This window comes from Notamacropus eugenii, chromosome 1 (assembly GCF_028372415.1).
Source record: "Notamacropus eugenii isolate mMacEug1 chromosome 1, mMacEug1.pri_v2, whole genome shotgun sequence".
Classification (NCBI taxonomy): Eukaryota; Metazoa; Chordata; class Mammalia; order Diprotodontia; family Macropodidae; genus Notamacropus; species Notamacropus eugenii.
In genome coordinates this window covers 777,968-805,454 of record NC_092872.1, presented here as the reverse complement: position 1 = coordinate 805,454, position 27,487 = coordinate 777,968, and the positions used below count along the sequence as shown (strand labels likewise).

The 27,487-nt window shown below is 38.9% G+C and overlaps 1 protein-coding gene across 5 annotated transcripts in view; it reads left to right on the top strand.

Annotated features, from left to right (window-relative positions):
* CCM2 (CCM2 scaffold protein) overlaps positions 1–27,487 on the top strand; it is a 201,450-nt gene that overhangs the window by 71,479 nt on the left and 102,484 nt on the right. For 3 of the 5 annotated variants that reach the window (XM_072649502.1, XM_072649483.1, XM_072649475.1), the window contains one exon: positions 22,267–22,440. In XM_072649502.1, the coding sequence (XP_072505603.1) occupies positions 22,267–22,440 (174 nt within the window). Of the gene's footprint in view, positions 1–808; positions 3,434–9,815; positions 9,867–22,266; positions 22,441–27,487 lie in introns of those variants that run through there. The other 2 variants (XM_072649492.1, XM_072649468.1) reach the window with 2 other exon arrangements.

Genomic DNA, 27,487 nt, shown 5'->3' with positions numbered 1-27,487 from the left:
CTCTCTTGTCTATTGTAGTTGGTCCCTCTTTTGTTACTCTCCTTTTTTTTTCTCTCTTGGATAGATAGTAGCACTTGATATATCTGCAACTTGGAAAGGGTGGCTGATTAAATATAGTTGTAGTCATTAACTTAATTATAAGTGCTCTTTAACAAGTACCACATTTTTCATTCATTGGAAATGACAGTAGTAAAGGAAAGTTTTTCTAACATCATACCTTTAAGTTTCCTTCTATATTATAACTATAATTCAGTCAAGTCATTTAATCTCTCTAAGCCTCAGTTACATCTATAAAATAGGATAATAATGCCTGTAATGCCCACCTTAGATGATTTTTATGAATACCAAAGAAGGTAACATAGGTTAGTTACTTTGTTAATCTTAAAAGTTCTATTTAAGTATCAGCCATTATTATCATCAAAAAATTATATATCATGTGAGCACTATTTCAGATATTCCCATCAATAAACAACAATTATTGAATACCTACTGTGTGAAGAACCTTGTAGGTAAGGAATGTCAAGCTTTCATGGTACTTCCTAGGCCTTATAGTGGTAGGGTAGTACTGGGTATTCAAGAAATACTTATTCATTATTGCAAATGTAACCTAATTTCCTGTCAATGTCTCCCAGACTTCTATCCAGAGAAACCAAATTTTTATGAACATTGGGTCTTAATTGCTTCAAAGTTGATTGAGTAAAAGAATAAATATTTAGTGATCTTTAAGTATAAAACTGAAATTAAAATTTGATCTTAATTTCTCTTCCTCTTTTTCTACCAAAGTGTTGGATTTTTTAAAATTTTTCACTCCACTATATTGAGAAATAAGGGATACCTTTCTGCTCTTTAAGGTGGTTCAAAACCCTTTTATATTTGGAGGAATCTACTCACAAGGTTCATTGTTTCCAGAAGCAAGACACTAATTTCATGCATTCCTTCATGCAAAAGGTGACCAAAGGAGAGGCATCATTTGGGAAAATTTCTTCAGAAGCAGGCTGCAAAAGGTGACCTCACAGAAAGGATTTATTGAGCTGTATTATCCACAGCCAAACTGAAGAAAAACTAGAGAAGGTGTTTTAACAGTAAGCAGCTAAACACAACCATCAGGAGGCTTCTGAGTCCAAGTCAAGATTCAGAATGAGTTACTCAGGTCAGCTTTCTGGTCAAACTTTTTTTTTTTTAATAAGATGAAGATTTGCCTGAGTTCAGAAACAGAATGGTGTAGAAGATATCATTCTAGACTGGGAGTCCTAAAGACCTGGGTTCCAGTCCCTCTTCTGTGTTCATAGATAAGCCTTCTATTCTAGCGTGGGTCTGACTCAAGCCATTCATTTCCTTGGTGTTTATATTTGATATTAGAGACTTGCAGGTCATTCAGTAGTTAACAAGAGAAGATTCACTTAGCCATAGCAGGTGAAAATTAAATTCAATTAAATAATGATAGACTCCTGTGTTAGCAAGCATGATGCAGAGGAAGAGTGAGGAGAAAAGACAGAGTAGAGCAGTTCAGACAGGTTTTTGTTTGTCCTTTGACATCAGGAATGTGACTCCATGACTTGCAGGTGAATTAGATTTAAGTGAAGGAGGGCTGTGCAAAGTCACCATCCTCACTCTCTCCTCCAGAGCCATCTGGGTCCAATGACAAGATACAGATCAGGACAACTGGAGATGGCCCTCAGTTCAGACAGGTAGGAGAACCAAGAAAAACCAGTCAGCGAAACCTAGAGAGGAGAAAAGAAAGTATCAGAGGAGCAGGTGATGAGCCTCGTCAAAGACTAGAGAGATCAAGAAAGATGAGAACTGAGAAAAAACCTTTAGATTGGCAGTAAGAGATCATGAGTGAGTTTGGAGAGAAGTTTCTGTTGAAGATGAGATCATAAGTAGCCTGTAGAGTGTACAATGATAACGTTCTTAATTATGACTCTACTGTTGTGAGATGCTGGAGTGCCTTTTGATCCATCAAAGAATATTACATTTTATTAATCAGTTTTAGTACAATAGGAATTTTAGTCTGATACTTCAAAATATTTGTGCATATACATGGTAATTCTATCTCTTCACTTGGCCTCCTTATCTTTTTTCTCTCTTCTTTGGCAATGTCATTTAATTCTATAACTTCAGCTACCTTCGCTATACAAATAGCTCCCAAGTCTTTTTCTGTAAACCTTACTTATTCCTGAACTTTAAAGCCACATCTTAAACATCTTAATCTAGACCTTTATTGCTTTCAAAATAACCTTCAACTAGGTCTTGGAGGTTCTCTTCCCCTCTCCCCCTCCCTCCAAGATTAATCTTCTTATGTACAGATGTTATCAGGTCACCACTTTGCTTAAAACTTTTCAGTACCTTCTTGTTGCCTTCCAAATAAAATTTCCCAACTCTGGCATTCAAGGCCTTCCACCATCTAGAACAGTACAACCACTCTTATCACCTAGTTCCCCTTTCATGTCCTGCTTTGCCCTCCTTCTGTGTTGCTGTGATCTCCCTGTCTGAATGCCTAACCCTCCTTCACCTTCATCCTTTCTCTTCTTGTGAGGAAACATTTCCTCTCCTTCAAGGGCAAATAGCACTACCCTTTGCTGATTCCCTTCACACCTATGGCCAGTCTAGGGGGAGGTTTGAGTTTAGGTGAACTTTTGGTAAACTCTGTCTGCCAGTGTTAAGTACCAGTTGTGTGCCAGGTGTTGTCAAGCTGTGGGGATGCAGAAACCCAAGTAAGAAGATCTCTGCCCTCAAGGAGTTTCCAGTCTTCTAAAGGGATTGTAATGGTCTTATTCCCCAACTCTAACCTTCCTCAGAAGCAGAGGACGCTGGGAAAGAAAGTGGAAATGGAACAGCGTTTATACTTGTCACAGTGACTATTCTGAAATCCAGCATATAGTGTTAACCAACCATCAATGCACAATGTTAATTTGTTAAAACCTAGTCTAAGAATGCAATCTAGTATGAATGAGAAGGTTTTTGACAGTACATTTTTAGTGTTGATCTATATAATTTCCTATAAAAAAGTACATGAAAAATTCAAGCTTACAAAATAAGTCAGTGATACTACTAGTGATAGATGGGGGAAGGGTATTTACAGAGCTATATGTATTGGAGGCAGTGATAAAGATATGTCTATCTTCTGCATTGTGGTGTACACTTAGGCCTCTTTGGTTCCTGGCAGTAGTTCTGTGGGATTGCCCGACTATGCTTTTCTATTTTGTGTGTGGGCAAACGTCAGGGGATTTTGTAGGAGGAAACTGTGGTTATTCTTCTTCCTGTTCGTTTACATGTTTTTGTCTGAGAGAAGGTTAAAATCGAGCCATATTTTTCAACAAGATCAGAAATGAGAATAGAGGAAAACGCGTAGTAACTTAGAGTGGGAAGAACAGGAATTTTTCCAAAGAAGTTATTCTTGGATCAGACTTTGAGAGACCCAATGGGGAGTGAGGTAGGTGCAGACAAGGAACTTTAAATGGCTTTTCGAAGGGTTTGGTTTTAGGGGATTGCTTTTATATTTTCTAACTGAAAGCCAATATTTAAATTGCAGTGACATGGGTTGTTGTAGCTTATGTTGGCAAAGTTGGACTAATTTCAGAATTTCCATTGCTTTGAAAAGATTTGATGAGGGTTTTAATTAGCTGCATTAAGCAGTTTTGTTTTTCTGTAATGAAAATAGTGAACATGGAGCTTTCCAGTAGGTTGGACAGGGGCTCTTTTGTGATATTGGGGTTTACAGATAATTGTTTTTTGGAATTTACTCAGCTTTCTTGTAAATGGTGTGGTATAGTTGATGGGTAGAGAGCTAATACTTGCCCAGAGTTTTATAATGAGAAATTTTGAGGCAAAACATCAGGGAGAAGGTAGTGTTATTCTTAGTTCCAAAAATTTCATTGCTTTTGATTAAAACTAGCTCATCTCCCTGAAAGATGAAATCAGCTCTGAAATTAACACCTCCTCGGTATTCCCTATCCCCTGGACTCCTTTCTCCCTCTGACTGAAGAGGGGGGAGAATAGATTTTGGAGAGTTCCTCCCCAATCATTTTATTTAAGGAGGGGGCTGAAAGTAGAACCCTACCACTTCCCACTTGGCTGCTCACCTGTTCATCATCATCATGTTCCTGCAAGATGAAATCAACTTTGAAATTCATACTTCCTCAGTATTCCTGCCCAACAGGCACCTCTCTCCCTCTTTTTGGAGAATGTGAAGGGTGGATGGATTTTGGAGGCTTCCTCCCAGATCCCCCTTTTAAGAAAGGGCTCCAGCGCAGACCCTTTATCATTTCCCCTTGAAGGACTTCATCATGTCACTGAGCCAGGAACCCTTCCTTCCCTTCCTTCATCCTCTACACTTTTCAGCTCCTTTTTTGGTGTTGTCTTCCTCCATTAGAGGTTGGGGACAGTCTTGCCTTTCTTTGTGTCCCCAGTGCTTAGCCTGGCACAGAGTAAGTGCTTGATGAATGTTTATTGACATTGTCCTACCACACAGTATTCTTGCAGTGACCAGGAGAGATATTTGCAAAGCTCTTTGTAAACTTCACTTAAAGCATAAGATGAATGGCAGCTCCTGTTGTTTTCTTTTTAACAACTCAGTGACCATTTCTGAAAATTTTAGCTAACTTCTTGTTGTGATGTTATTTTGGAAAACCTAACAAGTGTGTTTCTTACTTTCTTGAGTTGTAGACACCCCCTATGCCCTGCCCCCTTTTTATTCTATTTCCTTGAATCCTGCTATGAACGGAAAGATTTGAAAAAAATGGCATTGTATTAAAAGTGCATGCTCTTGCACCTTCATTCATTAGTTCTCTGAGACCTCTCAAGATTTATCACTTTCCCCAGGGCCTTTTGTAGTATCCTCCTAATTGGTCTCCCTGCCTCTGCAGTCTTTTCATTTTCCAATTCACCTTCCATTAAGCCAAAATAGACTTTCTGAGGCACAGATTTCAACCACTTAGAACTCTCTGGAACTCTCACTAGCTCCACAAATACAGTACTTACCCTTCAGCCTGGCATATAAAGACCCTTTATAATATGTCTTCCCCATTTGATCTAACTGCATCAGGAATATTTTTAAAAGAAAAAAATAAGTGATCTCTGATGAAGTTTCTAGCCCAGCTTCTCAGATGGAGGAAATGCATGTTTTGAGAGGCTCTTTTTTCTGTGTTGTTGATGGTTATGCATGGACCCTTGGACAGTTTTGTCCCTGTACTGTTGTCTTCCTGATTGGGAACTGTCTCATACCATCTACCACATCTAGGCCTGGAGCTCATCATGCTATACTTCACTCCCAAACCATCTTTTCACTAGGCACCTTATGTCTACCCTCCCTCTCTTGCCCCTAGTCCAATTTCCCCTCTTCAGATCTAAATAAATTGAGGCATATGAGTGTAATGGAATAGTAATGTGCTAAAAGAAACCGTGATTAGGAATTTAGACAGATATTAAAAATTAAATAAATGTACTCTTGTTAATGCTTCTGGAAAGGAAGTATCAACCTGTGACTCCATTCACAACATCTATAACTTTCCAAGTCAAAATGTTCTTCCCAGACTATCATTCCCTTGTATTTGTCTTCCCTCCATTAGACAGACAGTCAGTTAAAAAACATTTATTAAGCATTTACTTACAGGCATATGTACTAAGTCTTGGAGATAAAGGCAAAAGACAAAATTTTCTTGGAGGAGCTCACAATCTAATGGAGGAGACAACATGAAAATATCTTTGTACAAACAAACTATGTACAGGATAAATAGTAAATAGTAAAGAGTGGTACGGCACAAGAATTAAGAGACATTGGAAAAGCTTCCTGTAGAAAGTGAGATTTTCGCTGAAACTTGAAGAGAGCCAGAGAAACTAGAAGATGGGAGATGAGGAAAAAAAGCATTCGAGGCAAAAGGAAAACAGCCTGGAGCTGAGAGGAATCCTTGTTCAAGGAATAGCAAGGAAGCCATTGTCATAGGGGGCAGAGTCCCCGTATCTGGGTTATGTGCTCTGAGCATAGATGGACGTATATAAAAATCAGTGAGCCCTGAGCTTGAGGTTCAGCTTCAGCATCCTTTTATAGGTTGTAGTTACATAGGTCGGATAGATCAAGGGAATTTACAGAAAGCGGAAAGCAAGGTAATTATTTACACATCAAAGAACAGATGGCAGAAAGGGAAAGATCCTTACAGGGAAAATAGGATATGAGCACGTGTGAGCTGGAGCTTTATATCCCAAACCAGAATTTGCAAACTAACAAGTTAACACTGTTAGTAGAGTTGAATGTCTCCATTGATTTTGCAAGCTGTAGGTAGTTATGTGACCTGCTTTGTCCTAAGTAAATGGTGGTAAGAAAATTAAGCTAGAAATTCTTTTGTCACGGTACCTTATTTTCAGTAGTTCTGTTTTCCAAGGACTTATGAATGTAGAAAGACCCTGGTGATTGATTCTTTTAAAACAAGCTAGCCTGGCCTATCACTGTCCTTGGACTACTTACATTGCTATTATCATCAACAAGAATTTTCAAAATTTATTTTTCAAAGTTTTATTGGTAGTTTTGGTTTTCATGAGTCATTTCATCTTACTCTGCCCTCAATAAACCCTTCCCTATAGCAAAGTGTAGCATTTTAAGTGAAACCTACTGACAGTGCATCTACACATTCACACAATGTATATATTCATAGCCCAATCTTTTCACTTGAGAGTGCTTCTTTCTCATTTCTCCAGAACTGAGAATATTCATTTCATCAGAATTTGACTTGGGAGTATGCTGGAGCCAGTTCATCCCAGCTCAGAAGAGCTGATTGTTAAATTTTCATTATGATTACCACTGGGGAAATTGAAAGATGCCATATAAATCAGGCTTGAATTATTGTTTTCTTAATTGTCTAGACCGGTGGTATCAGACTCAGATACAGGATCCCTATAGGCCATATATTTACTTAGAAAATCACGAATTAACGTTAACTGTGTTGTATTATATTTTTATTTATTTTGTTAAACATTTTCTAGTTACATTCTGATTTTGTGGACAGAGTTTAACACCTCTTGTCTAGACTTAAGAAAGTAATAAAGAAAATGCTCATAAATGCATGTCAAACTTAAAAGTGTTATTTGGTTGTTCAACATTTACCAGCATATCCCTAGTTTGGTGGCTTTTTAGTGTTGTTATCAATCACCGTATTACAGTCATTGTGTATATTGTTCTTTTACTGAAACTTTCTTCATTCATCATCACGACATTATAAGTCTTCTAATGTTTGTCTGAAATTGTAATCATTGTTTATTGTTAGCATAGTATTGTTCCAGTATACTTACATACTTCAATTTGTTCAGCCACTTTCCTATTGATAGGGACTCATTTGCTGCCACAAAGTGGGTTATTAGGGATATTTTGTTTTTAATGGATCTTCTGTGTCACAGACTTTCTTAAGGGATACATACCCACCTATTCCTTGGTTTCTGGAGGGATCTCACATTCAGATTACTAATAGCCATGTGAATGTTCAGTAACTATAATTCTTAGTCATCTAGTGTAGAAAGCCACTAGCCTTGGAGCCACAGAGACACATATCAAATCCTACCTTGGGCACTTGCTGTCTCTGTGACCCTGGACAAGTGGTTAACCTCTCAGTACTCTAAGGAACTCCTTTAAATCTTAAGTTGCAGAGGAAGTGCAGACCTGCATTGATAGAGGGAGTTTACCTATCTTTACCAATGAAATCACAGTTATAGTCACTGTCCTGCTTGTATCAATGTAGAAGTAGGAGCACCCACTATATAGGAATGAGGGCCATTTAGTGTTTTTCTTTTTTTCACAGGTTGCCTAGGCCAAATGATTCATCACCAAGGGGCCAGTCTGCTGTTAAAGATCCTCTCAGTGCTTTTCTAGACTTATCCTCAGAAAGCAGACAGTGTGTTGCCAGGACTGTACTTTCTAATATGATGAAATCTGCCAGAACTTGTACTCTGGGGAATGAAAAGGGAACAAGTATTTAATAAGTATGTATTATGTGCCAGACACTGTGCTAACAACTTATCTCATTTGAATCATACAATAATCCTAGGAGATAGGTGCTGTGGTCATCCCCATTTTACAGTTAAGGAAACTGAGGCAGGCAGAATTAAGCGATTTGCTAAAGGTCACAGCTAGTGTCTGAGGATAAAGATTCAAATCTTCTTCATTCCAGACCCAGCGCTCTTTCTACCATGCCACTTACCTACCACTCTACTGGCATTATCTTTAAGAATCCAGGATTACTTCCATACCAAGACGGAACATTAGAATAGAACATTATGGAGAAGTTTTTTGTATTGTTCACCTTCCCATAGGACTTTGTACTTTCCAACTAGACCTCCAGAGATCATGATATTTCACCCTGGCCCTCAGAGGGAAAGGGATAGATTGAGAAATTGAAATAATGTAAAAGAAAATGACATCAATAAAAATCAGAATGTAAGTTCCTTGAGGGCAGGCATTGCCTCACTTTTGTATTTGTATCCCCAGTACCTAGTACAGTGCCAGGTACATAGTAAGTACTTCATTCATGATTTTTCATTCATTCATTTTCATATATCCAAGAACAAATTTCATGGAATGTTTAATCATCTTCCTGTTACATAGTAAGCATTTGCAAAAAGACCACTATGAAAATTACTGCAGGTAATGCACTCTTTTTCTTTTGTTTACATTTTAAGTTTCAAATTATCTCCTTCTCCACCTCGCACTAGATAAGGCCACCATTTGATTCACATTTATGTAAATCATAAATATATATGTGTAAAACCGTACTATGCATACTTCTGTTTATCAGTTCTTCCTCTGGAGGTAGATAGCATCTTCCTTCATAGGTCCTTTATAGGTGATCTGAGTAGTTATAGTACTCAGTATAACCTGGTTGTTTGCAATTATTCTTTGAACAATATGGCTGCTACTGTATACAGTGTTCTCTGGTTTCTGCTTACTTTCCTTTTCATTATTTTATACAAGTCTTTCTATATTTTTCTAAAATCAACCAGTTCATCATTTCTTATAGCACAGTAGTATTCCATTGCAGTCATATACCACAACTTGTTTAGCCATACCCCAATTAATGGGCATCTCCTCAATTTCCAGTTCTTCACTGCCACAAAGAGAGCTGATATAAATATTTTAGAACATATAAATTCTTGTTCTTTTTCCCTTATCACCTTGAGAAACAGATCTAAGAGTAGTATTGCTAGGTCAGAGTTTTATAACTCTTTGGGCATAATTCTAGATTGCTCTACAAAAGGGTTGAATCAATTCACAGTTCCACTAACAGTGTATTAATGTCTCAGTTTTTCCCCATCTCCTCTTAACATTTGTCATTTTCCCCTTTTATCATTTTAGCCAATTTGATTGGTGTAAGGTTGGTACCTCAAAGTTCTTTAAATTTGTGTTTCTCTAATCAATAATGATTTAGAGCATTTTTTCTTATGACTGTGTATAATTTTTGTTTCTTCTAAAAACTGCCTGTCCTCTAATTATTTGTCAGTTGGGGAATGACTTGTATTCTTATGTTTTTGATTCATTTCTTTAAGATATGAGATATATTTGAGATATGAGACCTTTATCTGAGAAACTATCTATAAATCCCCACCTCCAATTTTCTACTTTCCTTCTAATCTTGCCTACATTGATTTTATTTGTATAGAACTTTAATTGGATATAATGTTATCTATTTTATATCCCACTGTACTCTCTTGTTTACTGATTAATTCTTCTCCCATCCGTAAATCTGATAGGTAATATGTTCCATGCTCTTCTGACTTTACTTATAATATCTCCCTTTATGTCTAGGTCATGTATCCATTTTGACTTGGTAAATGGTGGAAAATACTGGTCTATGATTTCTAGTTTTCCTAAGAACTTTTATCACATGGTGAGTTCTTATACCACTGGTCTTTTTTTTTTTTTTTAACTTTATATTTATTTATTTAATTTTTAACATTCATTTTCACAAAATTTTGGGTTCCAAATTTTCTCCCCATTTGTCCCCTCCTCTACCCCAAAATACTAAGCATTCTAATTGCCCCTATCACCAATCTGCCCTGTCTTCTATCATCCCTCCCTTCCCTTGTCCCCATCTTCTCTTTTGTCCTGTAGGGCCAGATAACTTTCTATACCCCTTTACCTGTATTTCTTATTTCCTAGTAGCAAGAACAATACTCAACAGTTGTTCCTAAAACTTTGAGTTCCAACTTCTCTTCATCCCTCCCTCCCCACCCATTCCCTTTGGAAGACAAGCAATTCAATATAGGCCATATCTGTGTAGTTTTGTAAATGACTTCCATAATAGTCGTGTTGTGTAAGACTAACTATATTTCCCTCCATGCTATCCTGCCCCCCATTGCTTCTATTCTCTCTTTTAATCCTGTCCCTCCCCAAGAGTGTTGACTTCAAATTGCTCCCTCCTCCCCTTGCCCTCCCTTCCATCTTCCCCCCCACCCTGCTTATCCCCTTCTCCCCCACTTTCCTGTATTGTAAGATAGATTTTCATACCAAAATGAGTGTGCATTTTATTCCTTCCTTTAGTTGAATGTGATGAGAGTAAACTTCATGTTTTTCTCTCACCTCCTCTCTTTTTCCCTCCACTAAAAAGTCTTTTACTTGCCTCTTTTATGAGAGATAATTTGCCCCATTCCATTTCTCCCTTTCTCCTCCCAGTATATTTCTCTCTCACTGCTTAATTTCATTTTTTTAAGATATGATTCCATCCTATTCAATTCACTCTGTGCTGTATGTATGTGTGTGTGTGTATGTGTGTGTGTGTGTGTGTAATCCCACCAACTACCCAGATACTGAAAAGTTTCAAGAATTACAAATATTGTCTTTCCATGTAGGAATGTAAACAGTTCAACTTTAGTAAGTCCCTTATGACTTCTCTTTGCTGTTTACCTTTTCATGCTTTTCTTCATTCTTGTGTTTGAAAGTCAAGTTTTCTTTTCAGCTCTGGTCTTTTCATCAAGAATGCTGGAAAGTCCCCAATTTCATTGAAAGACCATTTTTTCCCCTCAAGTATTATACTCAGTTTTGCTGGGTAGGTGATTCTTGGTTTTAGTCCTAGTTCCTTTGACTTCTGAAGTATGATATTCCACACCCTTTGATCCCTTAATGTAGAAGCTGCTAGGTCTTGTGTTATCCTGATTGTATTTCCACAATACTTGAATTGTTTCTTTCTAGCTGCTTGTAATATTTTCTCCTTGACTAGGGAACTCTGGAATTTGGCCACAATGTTCTAGGAGTTTCTCTTTTTGGATCTCTTTCAGGAGGTGATTGGTGGATTCCTTGAATACTTATTTTGCCCCCTGGTTCTAGAATATCAGGGCAGTTTTCCTTGATGATTTCATGAAAGATGATGTCTAGGCTCTTTTTTTTTTGATCAAGGCTTTCAGGTAGTCCCATAATTTTTAAATTGTCTCTCCTGGATCTATTTTCCAGGTTAGTTGTTTTTCCAATGAGATATTTCACATTATCTTCCATTTTTTCATTCTTTTGGTTTTGTTTTGTGATTTCTCATAAAGTCATGAGCCTCCATCTGTTCCATTCTAATTTTGAAAGAACTATTTTCTTCAGTGAACTTTTGAACCTCCTTTTCCATTTGGCTAATTCTGCTTTTGAAAGCATTCTTCTCCTCATTGGCTTTTTGAACCTCTTTTGCCAGTTGAGTTAGCCTATTTTTCAAGGTGTTATTTTCTTCAGCATTTTTTTGGGTCTCCTTTAGCAAAGTGTTGACCCGCTTTTCATGCTTTTCTTGCATCTCTCTCATTTCTCTTCCCAGTTTTTCCTCCACCTCTCTAACTTGATTTTCAAACTCCTTTTTGAGCTCTTCCATGGCCTGAGCCCGTTGGATGGGCTGGGATACAGAAGCCTTGATTTCTGTGTCTTTGCCTGATGGTAAGCATTGTTCTTCCTCATCAGAAAGGAAGGGAGGAAATATCTGTTCACCAAGAAAGTAACCTTCTATAGTCTTATTTTTTTTTCCCTTTTCTGGGCATTTTCCCAGCCAGTGACTTGACTTCTGAGTGTCTTATCCACACCTATTTTGCCTCCAGATCCGCCCAGCCAGGCTTGGGGTCTGAGATTCAAATGCAGCTTTCAGCAGGGGCAGGGCTGCTATTCAGTGTGAGATTAAGTTCAGGTGCTCAGGTGGGGGCAGGGCCGCCACATGGGGCTCAGTTCCCTCAGGGAGTTTATGCAGAGACCTTCAACAATGAATCAGGGCTTCAGCCTGCTTTGGGAGTCCCTGTCTGCAGCCGCCTCTGCTGCTGCCTCCTGAGGGGGCCTGAGTTATGGAGACACCCCACTTCCCTCTGGGTGAGCCAAAAAGACTCTCTCACTGACCTTTGGGGCCTGTGGGTGGAGGGACACTCGTGGCGTGCTGGAGATCCCGTCCCTGAAGCCTGCTCTGATCTGCTCCTCTTGGTGCCATGAAGCCAAAGCAGGGCTGGGCTCTGCTCCGGTCCGGTGTGCGACGGACCTTTTGCGTTGGGTTTTCAGGTCTCTCTGGAACAGAAATCTTGTCTGCTCCATTGTTCTGTGGCTTCTGCTGCTCCAGAATTTGTTGGGAGTTCTTCTTTACAGGTAATATATGGGCTGTGGGTTCGGAGGTAGCGTATGTGTGTCTTTCTACTCTGCCATCATGGCTCCTCCCCCCACTGGTCTCTTTTAAAAATGAAAAATGGATAAAAGAAAGGACACTGGCATAAACTACTAGCATTTCCTTTAAAAGTTGAAATGATTTAAATCAAACAACATAGTGAGTCCAAAGGAGCCAAAATGCTCTTTCAGCCAGAGAACATTTAGTCTTTTTGCCGTTAGAGAGACAGGGAAACCAGGAGCAAGCACTGAGTTAGAATAAACTTGTCTGTAAAATTTATCCAAAGGGTGGTGGAAGATTATGAAAAGTGTTATTTCTTAAAATAATTGAGGAAAAAGCAAGTTTCCAGCAAGCTTAGATAGAGACTCAACTAAGCAAAGTCATCTAAAGGTCATTTAGGAGTGAAACTGGAAGGAGAACAGAGGAGAAGATCCCCATGTGGACTCTCCCAAGGCAGCCCAGGATATTCTTTATGAGGAAGTTCAGATAGCCCTGAAAGAAAAGCTGGGACAGCCGAGCAGCTGGACTAGACCTAGGGTACTCCAGGGTCACACTTAACGCAGCACAGCTTTAAGGATGTTGGAGGGAAACCAAGTAACCAAGTTCAGCAACCCTTTATTTACCTGAGAGCCGTCCTTTAATTTAGCTGTAACTTCCTTTTCTCTTCTAGTTTCATTTATAGCAAGAATGTAAATGTTGATATTGCACAGTTCCCTAGTCGTGTGCTGAGTCACTGGTCATAGGGCAAGACTCTCACATTTAGAGACCAGTAATTGAATTAATGCTTATTGATGTCTAAAAATCATGTGATTCTTGGCTCTCTCTATCCCTTTTTCCACTCCACCCCGCATCCTAACACTATCATTGCTGATATGTAAGGGACTGCTTAGGACTCAGGGCCATTTTGTATTCTTTGTTTCGTGGATTGCCATGATTAAAAAATTCATTGCCTAATAGTAAACCTCCTGATGATAAGCCACAGAATGTAGCCAGGTCCTCAGAAATACCCTAAAGTATTATCTCTCAAAGCCTTTCCATCATGACTGTCAGAAATGTTTGGTCTCCTGGCATAAAAGTCATTTGGTCTTCCTGCCTCACATCTCTTCACTCCAAACCATCCTCTCCATTCAGCTCCCCAAATTATTTCCTTAAAGCACAGGTCTCACTACATTCCTCCCCTCCTCCATAATCTCCAGTTGTTCCTATTACTTCCAGGATCAACTATAAACTCCTCTGACATTTAAAGCCCTTTGCAACCTTTCTTCTTTATATCTTTCCAGTCTTTTTATACTTTTCTCTCTTCCATGTGATCCAGCAACATTGGACTGCTTGCTGTTCCTTGCATATAACGCTATCTCCCAACTACTTGCATTTTCACTGGCTACTCCCTACCCACACTCCCCATACCTGAAATGGTCATCCTCCTCACCTCCTGGTTTCCCTGGATTCCTTCAAGACACAGTTTAAATCCTACATTCTGCAGGAGCCCTTTCCCAGCCTCTCTCTTTGCTGCCCATTCTCTCTGAGATGATTTTCCATTTACACTCCATTTATCTTGTATGTTCATAGTTGTTTAAATGTTGTCTGCCTTAAATGAATGTGAGATCTTTGAGGACAGGTGGTGACCACCTTTCTTTGTATCTGTAGCACTCAGACAGTGCTTGGCATATGTTCAGTTGTTTTTTAGTCATGTCTGACTCTCTATGACTCCATTTGAGGTTTCCTTAGCAAAGTACAGGAATGCTTTACCATTTTCTTCTCCATCTCATTTTACAGATGAGGAACTGAGGCAAACAAGGTTAAGTGACTTGCCCAGGGTCACACAGCTAGTAAGAGTCTGAGGCCAGATTTGAACTCAAGATGAGTCTTTCTGACTCCAGGCCTGGCACTCTGTCCACTGTGCCACCTAGCTGTCCCTTGCACATAGTTAAAAGTTAATAAATGCTTGTTTACTGTGTAATAATTGACCAATTCTTTGGGAGCAGTAATTTGAAGGAATGAATTATTGAATGAATGATTGAATCTTTTTTTCTTATTTAAATTTATTTATTTAAGTTTTCAACATTCATTTCCACAAAATTTTGGGTTCCAAATTTTCTCCCCATTTCTCCCCTATCCCTGCCCCAAAACGCCGAGCATTCTAATTACCCCTATCACCAATCTGTCCTCCCTTCTAAAATCCTTCCCTTCCCTTATCCCCATCTTCTCTTTTGTTATGAAGGGTAAGATAAATTTCTATACCCCATTACCTGTATTTCTTATTTCCTAGTTGCAAGAACAATACTCAACAGTTGTTCCTAAAACTTTGAGTTCCAGCTTCTCTTCATCCCTCCCTCCCCACCCATTCCCTTTGGGAAGGCAAGCAACTCAATATAGGCCATATCTGTGTAGTTTTGCAAATGACTTCCATAATAGTTGTGTTGTGTAAAGCTAACTACATTTCCCTTCATCCTATCCTGCCCTCCATTGCTTCTATTCTCTCTTTTGATCCTGTCCCTCCCCAAGAGTGTTGACTTCAAATTGCTCCCTCCTGCCCTTGCCCTCCCTTCCATCCTCCCCCCCACCCTGCTTATCCCCTTCTCCCCCACTTTCCTGTATTGTAAGATAGGTTTTCATACCAAAATGAGTGTGCATTTTATTCCTTCCTTTAGTCAAATGTGATGAGAGTAAGCTTCATGTTTTTTTCTCTTACCTCCCCCCTTTTTCCCTCCACTGAAAAGTCTTTTACTTGCCTCTTTTATGAGAGATAATTTGCCCCATTCTATTTCTCCCTTTCTCCTCCCAATATATTTCTCTCTCACTGCTTAATTTCATTATTTAAAGATATGATCCCATCCTATTCAGTTCACCCTGTGCTGTGTGTGTGTGTGTGTGTGTGTGTGTGTGTGTGTATAATCCCACCAACTGCCCAGATACTGAAAAAAGTTTCAAGAGTTACAAATATTGTCTTTCCATGTAGGAATGTAAATAGTTCAGCTTTAGTAAGTCCCTTATGACTTCTCTTTGCTGTTCACCTTTTCACGCATCTCTTCATTCTTGTGTTTGAAAGTGAAATTTTCTTTTCATCAAGAATGCTTGAAAGTCCTCTATTTCATTGAAAGACCATTTTTTCCCCTGAAGTATTATACTCAGTTTTGCTAGGTAGGTGATTCTTGGTTTTAGTCCTAGTTCCTTTGACTTCTGGAATATGATATTCCACGCCCAAGATCCCTTAATGTAGAAGCTACTAGATCTTGTGTTATCCTGATTGTATTTCCACAATACTTGTATTGTTTCTTTCTAGCTGCTTGCAATATTTTCTCCTTGACCAGGGAACTCTGGAATTTGGCCACAATGTTTCTAGGAGTTTCTCTTTTTGGATCTCTTTCAGGCGGTGTTCTGTGGATTCCTTGAATACTTATTTTGCCCTTTGGTTCTAGAATCTCAGGGCAGTTTTCCTTGATGATTTCATGAAAGATGATGTCTAGGCTCTTTTTTTGATGATGGCTTTCAAGTAGTCCCATAATTTTTAAATTGTCTCTCCTGGATTTATTTTCCAGGTCAGTTCTTTTTCCAATGAGATATTTCACATTATCTTCCATATTTTTATTCTTTTGGTTTTGTTTTGTGATTTCTTGGTTTCTCATAAAGTCATGAGCCTCCATCTGTTCCATTCTAATTTTGAAAGAACTATTTTCTTCAGTGAGCTTTTGAGCTATTTCTGCTTTTGAAAGCATTCTTCTCCTCATTGGCTTTTTGAACCTCTTTTGCCAATTGAGTTAGCCTATTTTTAAAGGTGTTATTTTCTTCAGAATTTTTTTCAGTTTCCTTTAGCAAGGTGTTGACCCAGTTTTCATGCTTTTCTTGCATCTCTCTCATTTCTCTTCCCAGTTTTTCCTCCACCTCTCTTACTTGATCCTTTTTGAGCTCTTCCATGGCCTGAGTCCATTGAATATTTATTTTGGATGTTTGGGATATAGAAGCCTTGACTTTTATGTCTTTCCCTGATGGTAAGCATTGTTCTTCCTCATCAGAAAGGATGGGAGAAGATATCTGTTCACCAAGAAAGTAACCTTCTATAGTCGTATTTTTTTACCCTTTTTTGGACATTGTTCCCAACCAGTTACTTGACTTTTGGGTCCTTTATCAAGAGTAGGGTATACTCTGGGAATCTGTGAGATCTCAGTTCCTCCAGGGTGGCACAATCCAGCATGTACTGGTCTGGACGCAGAGAGGGATTTTTGTGCCCAGAATCTTAGCAGTTACCTCTCCACAGCCACCTGACCTCCAATTCCCAAGTTAGCACTGGGGGCTGATTTTCAGATAAGCTGCATGGGCAGGGCTGCCATTCAGTGTGAGACAAAGACCAGCTTGCCCAGGGCCTCCACACAGGGCAGAGGCAAGGATCAGCTCCTCAGTGCCCCCAGGGTTTTTATGCTCCAACAGTGTATGCGGCTGCTGCACCTGCAATGTAGCCTCTGAGGCGGCTGCCTGCTGCCTTAGCTATGGGAGGGCCCTTCTCCCTTCCTGGCCAGCTGAAAAAGCCCCGTCACTGACCTTTGGTGGCTGTAGGTTGAGGGATCTTTGAACCCGCTCCTTCTGGGACTGGGAATTCCTCAACTGGAGATTCCACCCCCAAGGGCTATTCTTGAGCTGCACCGCTCAGCCAAGGCTGGGCTGGGCTCCGCTCTGCGTCCAGTGCAACAGACGTTTCCCGTGGGCCTTTCAGGTCACCCTGGGCTGGAAATCTCCTCCACTCTATTGTTCTCCACTTCTGCTGCTCCAGAATTTGTTGAGAGGCCCTCTCTACAGGTATTTTATAGGCTGTGTGGGGAGACTCTGCATATATGTGTCTTTCTACTCCGCCATCTTGGCTCCGCCCCTGAATGATTGAATCTTGTATAAAGAGTAATTCAAGTCAGATTCATCTGATCTCCTCTAAGAGAGTGACAATCTTAATAGGAAGAAGGGAAATTATTTTAAAGCTTTATAAAAAATATTATGGCAATCTAAGAAACTGGGGAAGTGTGGTTTAAGCATTACAACATTTAAATGATTATAACTTATGGATGAGGGGGGCAACTCCACATTTATGTTTTACAAATATGTGTAAAGTGTCTTGAGGCATTTTATGAATATTAGTCATTATGATTCTCATCATTTTGTAGTTAAATATGTACTTATGACATTTATTGATTGCCTTAGGGGAGGTGGAAGGGACCTTTTCTTACTTTTCTTTGAATCTTCTCACTTGCCTTAGGAGTTTCACTAATGTCTAAAGAGTGAAGAAAGCAAGAGCAGATGAGTGCAAGCTTCATCAGATTTCACCCTTTAGCAAGCTGTTTCAATAAGCTATTTCCAGAAATGCCCTCTATTTAGTATTGGGACATAGCCCCTGTATAAATTTGCCTTCACCAAATAATTTCAGTAACATCCAAACCCTACAGAGACCCTTATGCAATACTGTTCAACTTGCCACTCATTTGGCACATGTATAACACTGTTTCTAAGGAATTTCTTCCTGTATTTCTTCTAAAACTGCTTTCTTGGAATCAACTCAATGTTAGGCAGAATGAATAAGCCTGTTAAAAAAAAGCTGCAATTCTATGAACATGAAAAACTCCCCTTTTAAATGAAGAAGTCAGATCTATCATTGAGGGAAATGAATGATGTAACAGCTACCCATAGTCTATTGGGGTGGGCGGGAAGAGGAAAAAAGTACATTTGCTACCTAAAACAGAAAGACCAAATTCACAGGGCTGTAGCTTCCACATACAAACCCTATAAACTTTTCTAGCTTTCTCCCTATGGTTTAGTATCACTGTGATACAGGTTATAGACATTGGTATGCTGGTAAATATTTAACAACTAGCTCTTCAGAAACAAAAAAATATGCCCAATGACACACTTTTAAGTGTAAATGTACGTAAACATTTTGCCCATTGCTTCCTTAAGTCTAGATGATCTACAAAACAATAAATAATTTCCCTGGCTTGCAGCGTTTGACAAGTGTAAATGCTGGTTAGGTCTGGTTCCAGCACAGCCCTGTAAAACATTCCATTACTAAATGCTGTATTTTTTTCAGGTTGCCTCGTAAATAAATTATCTTAAAATTCATATCATTTGTTATGAGATGATGCCATTGGGAGCTTGGTTTTAATAAAAGCCTCTGTATCCTAAAATACATGATGACTTTCAAGTTTAAAAACCAAAGCTCAAGTACCAAACTGTCATCCCAGTCCTGTAAAATAGCCTTTGTACCCGTACACTGATTCTGCTGTGACCCAGCAGATACATACCAACCAGTTGAAGGCCACTCTGTCTTTGTTTGGCATGTGAACAAACTCTGTATTTAGCGTTTAAAGCCCTTCCAGACTATCTTCCAGGCAGAATGACCTACTCGCTATCCCCTTTGCACAGCTTTGTCCCCTATGTCCCCTGTCACTGTTCTGGGAAAACAAAGAAAGGCAAACCAGTCCCTGTCCAGAGGAGGAGACAACATCCAATCCCCACCCCCCTTTCTCCCACCTCTTGGTATCCCTAACTTTTGTCAAAACTAAGTTCAATTTCTACCTCCTCTACAAAGTACACTAAATCTTTCCTGAATTCCCCAATTGTTAGCAACCCCACCCTCCCCCCGCTGAAATTACTTTGTAAATATTTTATATTGACTTATGTAAGTATTGTTTCTTCACAGTAAAATGTAAACTTCTTAAGGAGTGGGATTATTTTCATTTTTGACTTTATGCCCCTGTGCCTAGCACCATAATTTTTGTGTAATAAATGTTAACTGAGTAGAACTCTCTGGAAATGAATAGGTCCATCTCCAGTAGAGCAACCTGATCAAGACATTTGGTCCTGTTACTGCCAGCAGCACAAATCTATGATTTTGGATAAAATGTTAAACAGTGTCTTTTCTTTGTTTCCACATGAAATCAGTTCTGTATCTAGGGATCTGGGGGTGAGTAATAGCAGTTCCCTTGAAGACATACACTTCTTTTTAGGGCCTTAAGAGCACAGTGAACGTCTTCATATTAACAACAACTAGATGCTTCAGTAACATTTTTCTAATCAAAGATGGAGAACCTAGGTAAAACCTCAAAGGAGGTGGCAGGATTTTTAACAAGAAGTTTTTTGCTCCATCATAAATGAAATGTTTGAAGAATTTCCCTACTTATACCTATTGGGTATGTTCTGTCTTTTCTGGGCCTAGCAGTAATATTGTCTGATTCTGAGAGATGACTTTAGTGTCTAAATGAGGTGATTTTAACTCTTTTGATATTGGTGTAGTGTGTTTGCTAATGAACTTTCCATGTAATGCTTTTGAAGTTGTCACCATAGTATAGCACTGAATCTGTCCTAAGGATTGGCGAGCACAGGAGAAAGTCCTTTAGATTGTGAGCTCTTTGAGGACAGGGACTGTCTTTTGCCTCTTTTTGTATTCCTAATGCTTAACATGATGCCTGACATTGTAGATGCTTAATAAATTGCTTAAATCAACATTAACAAATGTTGATTCACTGGTTGATTAGAGGAATTGTAGTCGAGAGAAGTTGTTTTTAACCTATCCACCATTTAACATGGTTCTCTGAGTGCCATTTATAAGAATCACCATGTGTGATGAGATATCTCCCAGGTAGCAATGTCTCTCTTCCTAAACACCTGAGAAATTGAAGCCAGGGTGAAGAATAACACACAGTAGATGCTTTGTCCTTAGTAAAAGTAGGAGACAATTTCATCTTTTGAGTGAACTTAGTGACTTCAGCGTGGGAAAAGTTCTACCTCCTGGATGAAGAATTCAGAGTTATGGGGGCTGTATTTAGAGTGTGGGCCACTTGTGGAGCACTAGCCAAGGTGTCTCAGTAAAGTATTGATTCTTCTGTTAAATCAGTACTTAAGGAATGCTGGTTAATTTGTTGATTCATAATTTGTTTTGTGTAAAATTGCTGGTCATCCAATAAAGCATTTATTAAGCATCTACTGTGTGCCAGGCAACAGGAGTACAAAGACAGAAACAAAATTGCCTCCGCCCTCACATTTAAACTCTCTAGTAACAGGAAAACAACATAGCATTTACTAAGCACTTAAAGTGTGTTGGAGATAACAGTGGAAGATAAAACAGAATCTGCTTTCAAGGACCTCACGTTCTGATGGGGAAAATGACATAACTAGATAGGTGACATATAGAGAGTAGATATGAAGTAATCTGAGAGAGGAACATCCTAGCAGCTGAGACTTGAAGGAAGCCAGAAAAGAGATGAAGGTGAGGAAGGAGAGCATCTAGGCATGAGGAATGGCCTGTTCAAGGGCATACAGCCTGAGGGTGGAGTGTTGTGTTCACAGAACAACACGTAGGCCAGCGTAACTGGATCATACAGTGTTTGTAGGAGAGTAAGTGTAGAGAAGACTGGAGGAGTCAGATTATGATCAACTTTAATTGCCAAAAGAGGAGTTTATATACCAGAATAATACTAGAAATGTTAAGGCACATCTGGAGTTTATTATAGATTACATAGGGCGACGTGTACATGGGACCCGCATTTTAGGAAAATTAGTTGTTGTTTGGAAGATGGATTAGAGTGGAGAGTTAAGGAAAGAAGAGAGAGGGGATAAAGGCCTAAATTAGAGTCATGTCTGCGAATGAAGACAGGGAGACATATGTGAGGAGATTAAAACAACAAAATGAGGCAACTGATTGGGTATTTGGGGGTGAATGAGGAGTTGAGGAGTACACCAAAGTTGAGAAGCTGAGTGACTTGAAGAATGGTAGTGTTTTCAGCAGTAATAAGGAGGTTCCGAAGAAAGGTAGTTTTAGGGAAAGAGATAATGACTTCTGTTTTAGACTTATTAAGTTTAAAATACCTGTGGACTATCCAGTTTGATTGGACCTCAGGAGAGAGACATACATACATACATATATCTCACATGTGTGTATAGTATGTATAATATAGGAGAAAGCATATAGAAGGAAAAGAAGCACTTTCTGAGATGCTTTCCTTGCCAGGTTCATTCAAATTTCTCGTGGTTTTCTAATGGTAAAATGCTCTATTCAGTCAGCCTTTTTTCCCCTTTGCAGTGCCATTGAGAATGAAATACCCTGTTCTGCATGCCCTGTTCTGCAATGTTGTGTTTATTTTTTTATTTCCTTAGGCAGCATTCACAATTACATTTACAGAGCTAAATGCTTATTTAGGTAACGAATATGGAGAGAGAATGAAGTCTAATCCTTGGTACCTTCTGTTAACATTCAAATACTTGCCATAGTTCAGCTATACTTCACACTCTGCCTTCCCAACATCCCCTAAATGAAATAGATACACCTTCTTGATCTTCCAGGAAAAAAACAGACTTTTTTTCTGTCTTCTTCTTGCCAGCTAATATTTCTTATACTTTGAAAAATAATTGGTTGTTGATTTACAAAGGCATGGTCAGACAATTGAATAGTGAGGCCTTTTTATTAATCCAGAAGGCAGCACTGACAGCCCCACATTTAATCTTAGCTCTCTGTATGCTGAAAACCAAAAGTTAGTGTTATGTTGGCTATAAACACAACATTTTTTTCAGTAGCCCAGTGTTTGCCTGTTGATGGTTGAATAGGGAACCCCTCAGTGTTGATTTGGGTTATTTTTTCATCCATCTTATCTGTAACAAAATAATTTTTCAGTGTCAAAAAGCCAAGCATTGCTATCTTTTTTTCCAACAGCCTGGAATTGTGTCGCCATTTAAGCGAGTTTTCCTTAAAGGAGAAAAGGGTCGGGATAAGAAGGCCCATGAGAAGGTCACAGAAAGACGCCCTCTTCATACTGTGGTGCTATCTCTGCCCGATCGAGTGGAACCAGATATACTGTTGAATGACTATATTGAAAAGGAAGTGAAGGTAAGTCATGGTGGTAGAAACAGGAAATAATGGTCCTTTTAATTCTTCACTCAAACTAACTTATTTACATGTACAAATAGACTTACAAGAGAAGAACAGACTTTTTTTTTTTAACCTCAGTTGACCCTGGAATTTCATAGTTCTCTTTTAACAGCAAAGCCACTCCCCCAAAAAACATCCCCACTCAGCTCAAAGTCCAGGTATATTACATTTCACCCCTCCCTCAGAGTTCTTTGGTACCTTTTAGAGGGTTTGGTGGTGTCTGCTGTCAGCTCACCACCAATAATATTTCCTCAGTTTTGGGAGTGGTCCCCAGCATCCTAGTTCCATTTAATTATTTATTAGTCAAATTACCTTACACAAAGGAATATTTACTTTAAAAGTATAACAACTACAAGGGGTATAATCCTCTCACCAACTCAGTCTCTGGGGAGGGGAAGGTAATTAGTTTAACAGCTAAACTGAATTCTTATTTGGCATAGTTTCACCAAGTTGCACGTCTAATGCCCTACTTGGCCGGTAGTAACGTCCAGGGTGGGATCCTGCCTCTAAGGTCACCATGGCTGGAACTCCCAGGTCCTGGGACTCCACTGACTGCGCCCAGAACTGAAAAGGACAATTGAAACAGACCAAAACCCAAAGTTTCTTTCACAGGCTTAAAGGATGGGATATGGCGAGAAGGTAGCCTTTCCCACATACCCAGGGTGGAGAGTAGCCAATGATTTCTTTTTTTTTTTCTTTTTTTATTTATTTTTAACACAGTTGATAACAGATAAAGCAGTTAAGACTTTTGGTCAGGTGATACATCTTTTTAAAGCATTTACAATATGGACCACAAAAGAATTTTTTTTTTAAACATTAGCCATCTGAGACACAGATAGTATTTATGTTGTTAACTTCACAAGCTCTTGACCTAATTGTCTCCACAGTATTACTGACAATTAAAGGACCCTAACTTAATGTTGTTGGTCTAAAGTCCTATGCCTAATAGCTTAATTTTAGACTTAACTACTGATAATCTATAATTGAATAGATCTGGTATTAAGCTTACAAACCTTCTGACTATAGGAAATTGCCACCAACAGTAAGGACATTGCAGGGATACAATCTCCCCAACTTCATGTCAGTTCCAGGCAGAATTAGATTATCCACTTGCATTTAGTCAGGCTTAAAGTCTACCAGGTGTCAATGGGGAAATTGAGTCAGGAGAATCCCACCTCAGCCCATGCTGAACAGCCTCTCTCCCACCCTTCCCTTGAGATCACCTGTGCAGTTCATACCAGCATCTCATCAGCTTACTGGCATCATGGGTTGGAGGCTTAGATCTCCTTTCTTGCTACCCATACCTGGAGTTAGACTCAGAAGAAGATTCGCTTAATAGTCCCATAGCATCTAAAAATGGCAAGTTCCAATAACCAGGTTTCAAATATGATTATAGTTTCACTTTGTCTAATGAACATCTTCTGAGGCAAGTCTTAAGTGGCTTACATGTCTTTCTATATATGTTCTAGTTCCTGGTTAAATGGCAATCATAAAATCAAATTTACCTTTAAAACCTTGACTTTTCCATCAATGCCAAATTGGTTACCTTCCTCTAGGAAATTTGGACTGAAATTCTTTTCTCCAAACTAAAGATGTTATTGATTTATTCTCAGTAATTAACTCAGTCTAATGTTTTAATACTAATTGCTTTTACCTTACTATGTAACATGTCCAATTTTTCTCCCCATCACTCCCCTCCTCCCGTTTCCTAATACCTTGCATTCTGATTACTCCTTCCCTCCGTGTACTTTCCCCTCCAACACACCCCACCCCTCTCCTATCCCCATCTTCTCTCTTTTCTTTCAGGGCAAGATGAATTTCCATACCCCTATCCCTGTAGTTCTTATTTCCTGATTATATGCAATAAAAATTCTCAACATTCATTTCTAATACTTTGAATTCCAATTTTTCTCCCTCCCCAACCCCACTGAGAAGGGAAGCAATTCAATACAGACTAAATATGTGTTGTTTTGCAAAAGACTTCCATAGTAATCATGTTGTGTAATACTAATTATATTGCCCTCTGACCTACCATATCCCCCATTATTTTCCCCCCTACAATTGACCTTGTCCCTTCTCGAAAGTGTTTATTTCTAGTGATTCCCTTCTCCCATTTGCCCTCCCTTCTAACATACCCCTTGCTGCACTTGTCGCCTCCTCTCCTGCTTTCCTGTGGTGTATATAAATTTTCATATCAAATTTAGTGAGCATGTTATTCCCTCCTTCAGCCACACGTGGGGAGAGTAGCTTTATTTTTCTCCCCCTTCCCTTTTCCCTTATCTCCTCCATTGAATAAGATTTTTCTTATCTCTTTTATGGGTTATAGCCTACCCCATTCCATTACTCCCTTTCTCTTCCCGGAATTTTCCTCCTTCACCCCTCAATTTTTATTTTATTTTATTTTGTGTATGTGTGTGTGTGGATATCATCTCTTCTGATATAACACACCCTATACTGTCTGTCTATAGTGTGTGTGTGTGTGTGTGTGTGTGTGTGTGTATGTACAATCTCTCCAACTACCCAAATACTGAGAAAATATTTGAGAGTTAAAAATATTTTCTTTCCATCTAGTAATGTAAACAGCTCAGCTTTAGAGAGTCTTTTATGATTTTTCTTTTCTGTTTACCTTTTCATGCTTCTCTTGATTCTTGTCTTGGGAAGTCAAATTTTTAAATACAGATCTGGTCTTTTCCTCAACATGAAATCTTGAAATTTGTCTATATCATTGAATGACTATTTTTTTCCTTGAAGTATTATATTCAGATTTGCTGGGTAGGTGATTCTTGGCTTCAGTCCCAGTTCCTTTGACTTTTGAAATATCCCACTCCAAGCCCTTCGATCGATTAATGTTGAAGCTGCCAGATCCTGTGTTATCCTGATTGTATTTCCACAGTACTCAAATTGTTTCTTTCTAGCTGCTTGCAGTATTTTCTCCTTGATCTGGGAACTCTGAAATTTGGCCAAATATTCCTAGGAGTTTCTCTGTTCGGGTTTCTTTCAGGAGGTGAATGATGAATTCTTTCAATATCCATTTTGCCGTCTGATTGTATAACATCAGGGCAGTTTTCCTTGATAATTTCATGGAAGATAATGTCTAGGCTCTTTTTTTGATCATGGCTTTCAGGTAGTCCAATAATTTTTAAATTATTTTTCCTGGATCTATTTCCATGTCAGTTGTTTTCCAATGAGTTGTTTCACCTTATCTTCTATTTTTTCAAATTTTTGGTTTTGTTTACTAATTTCTTGGTTTAACTCATAGTCATTTGTTTCCCTGGACTCATTTCTGTTTTTCAACGAATTATTTTGTTCAGTGAGCTTTTGAACCTTCTCCTCCATTTGGCTAATTCTGCTTTTTAAAACCTTCTTCTCCTTGTTGGCTTTTTGGACCTCTTTTTCCAATGGAGTTAGCCTCTTTTTAAAGCTGCTATTTTCCTCAGCATTTTTTTGGTTCTCCTTTAGTAAGCTGCTAACTTGTTTTTTAAGATCTTCTAATGCCTTAGCCAAGTTTAAGTCCCGTTTGGAGGCAGAGGCCTTGACTTCTTCTGACAATATGCCTTGTTCTTCTTCATCCAAAGGATGGGAGGAGACACCTGTTCCCCAAGAAAGTAACCTTCTATGGTCTTATTTTTTTCCCTTTTCTGGGTATTTTCCCAGCCAGTTACTTGACTTCTGAATTTCCTGTCCACAACCACAAGCCAGCACTGGGGGCTGAGATTCAGAGTTGAAGCCCAGTCTTGTGACTCTTCCATCGCATGCACTTCCTGCTCTGCTATACTTTTTCCCTAGTGCATCATCTAAAGACTGGGAAGAACATGTTTGACAGTTCTGATTATAGAGTTATAATTGGCAGTAGAGGATTATGTTTGAAAGTCTACCTATTTCCCTTCTTATTTTCAGCAAGACTATCTTCAGTATATGTGTAATCATTTAAACAAGATCTGAGAGGTCAGTGATTTTACTAAAGAAATAACAATTGGTATACATACTGATGACAATTGGTACATATAGATGAAAAATGCCTTTTGTAAGACTGACATGCATTAGGAGCGCCAACATACCAAGTTATTCCTCAGTACATAAGGTCTGACACGGGTACTTCACATGGACGGGGAGTTGGATCCAGAATTGAACAGGAGAAGGAGAGCAGGCCGACTTACATTTGGAAAATTATGGTGTGCTTTTACCAGTTCCAAGCTGCTCTCTGGCACAAAGACACCATTTTTGTTTTGTTTTCTTTAAACACAAATGTCCTCCCATCTATGTTGTATAATTGTAATACTATAACATTGTACACAGCTTCTGAAGAATTAGAAATGTAAGCAACCCGTAAAGCAATGGCAAATGTTAGGCATAAGTAAGCTACAGATGATTTCCAGTGACTCCATATGTGCAATAAGTAACATATGGACTGTCATTGAGAAAATATATGTTTGGGACAATTGTGTAGAGCTGGGGATAACATAAATAGTCTGCTTGTTTACTGATATCCATAAAATGTAAAGGAATGTAAATGTAAAGATGGAAGATCTCTAGCCCATAGAGATGGTCTTTGGAAGAATAGAGACAAGCCGAGGATGAGTTGTGATATGCTCCATTGGAGGGAGTAACAAGACCAACAAGTTCATGTTGAAGTCACGGATTTTCTGATGAGCATTGAATTAGCTCCAGACTGTCACAGGCAGTGTACTCTTGTTTTGGGATTCTTGGCATAGGTGGTTGAGAGTGACAAGAAAAATAATCAAATTGCTTTCCTGTGGCAAGATTTTTAGTTTGCTTATGCGTGATCCCTGTGATGAGTCTAGCTCCTAATGTCATGATGTCTCAGCTAGGAGGCTGACTTTATATCTCTCATTTAACTGATTGTTGATTAGCTTAAAAGCATTTGATTTATTCAAACAATAAGGTAGCTCCCCTGTATGAATCAGTATTATACAGGATCTCTCGAAAATTGTAATAGAAAAAACCTTGTTTAGTCATCTGATCGTTAATATCAAATGTGTACTCA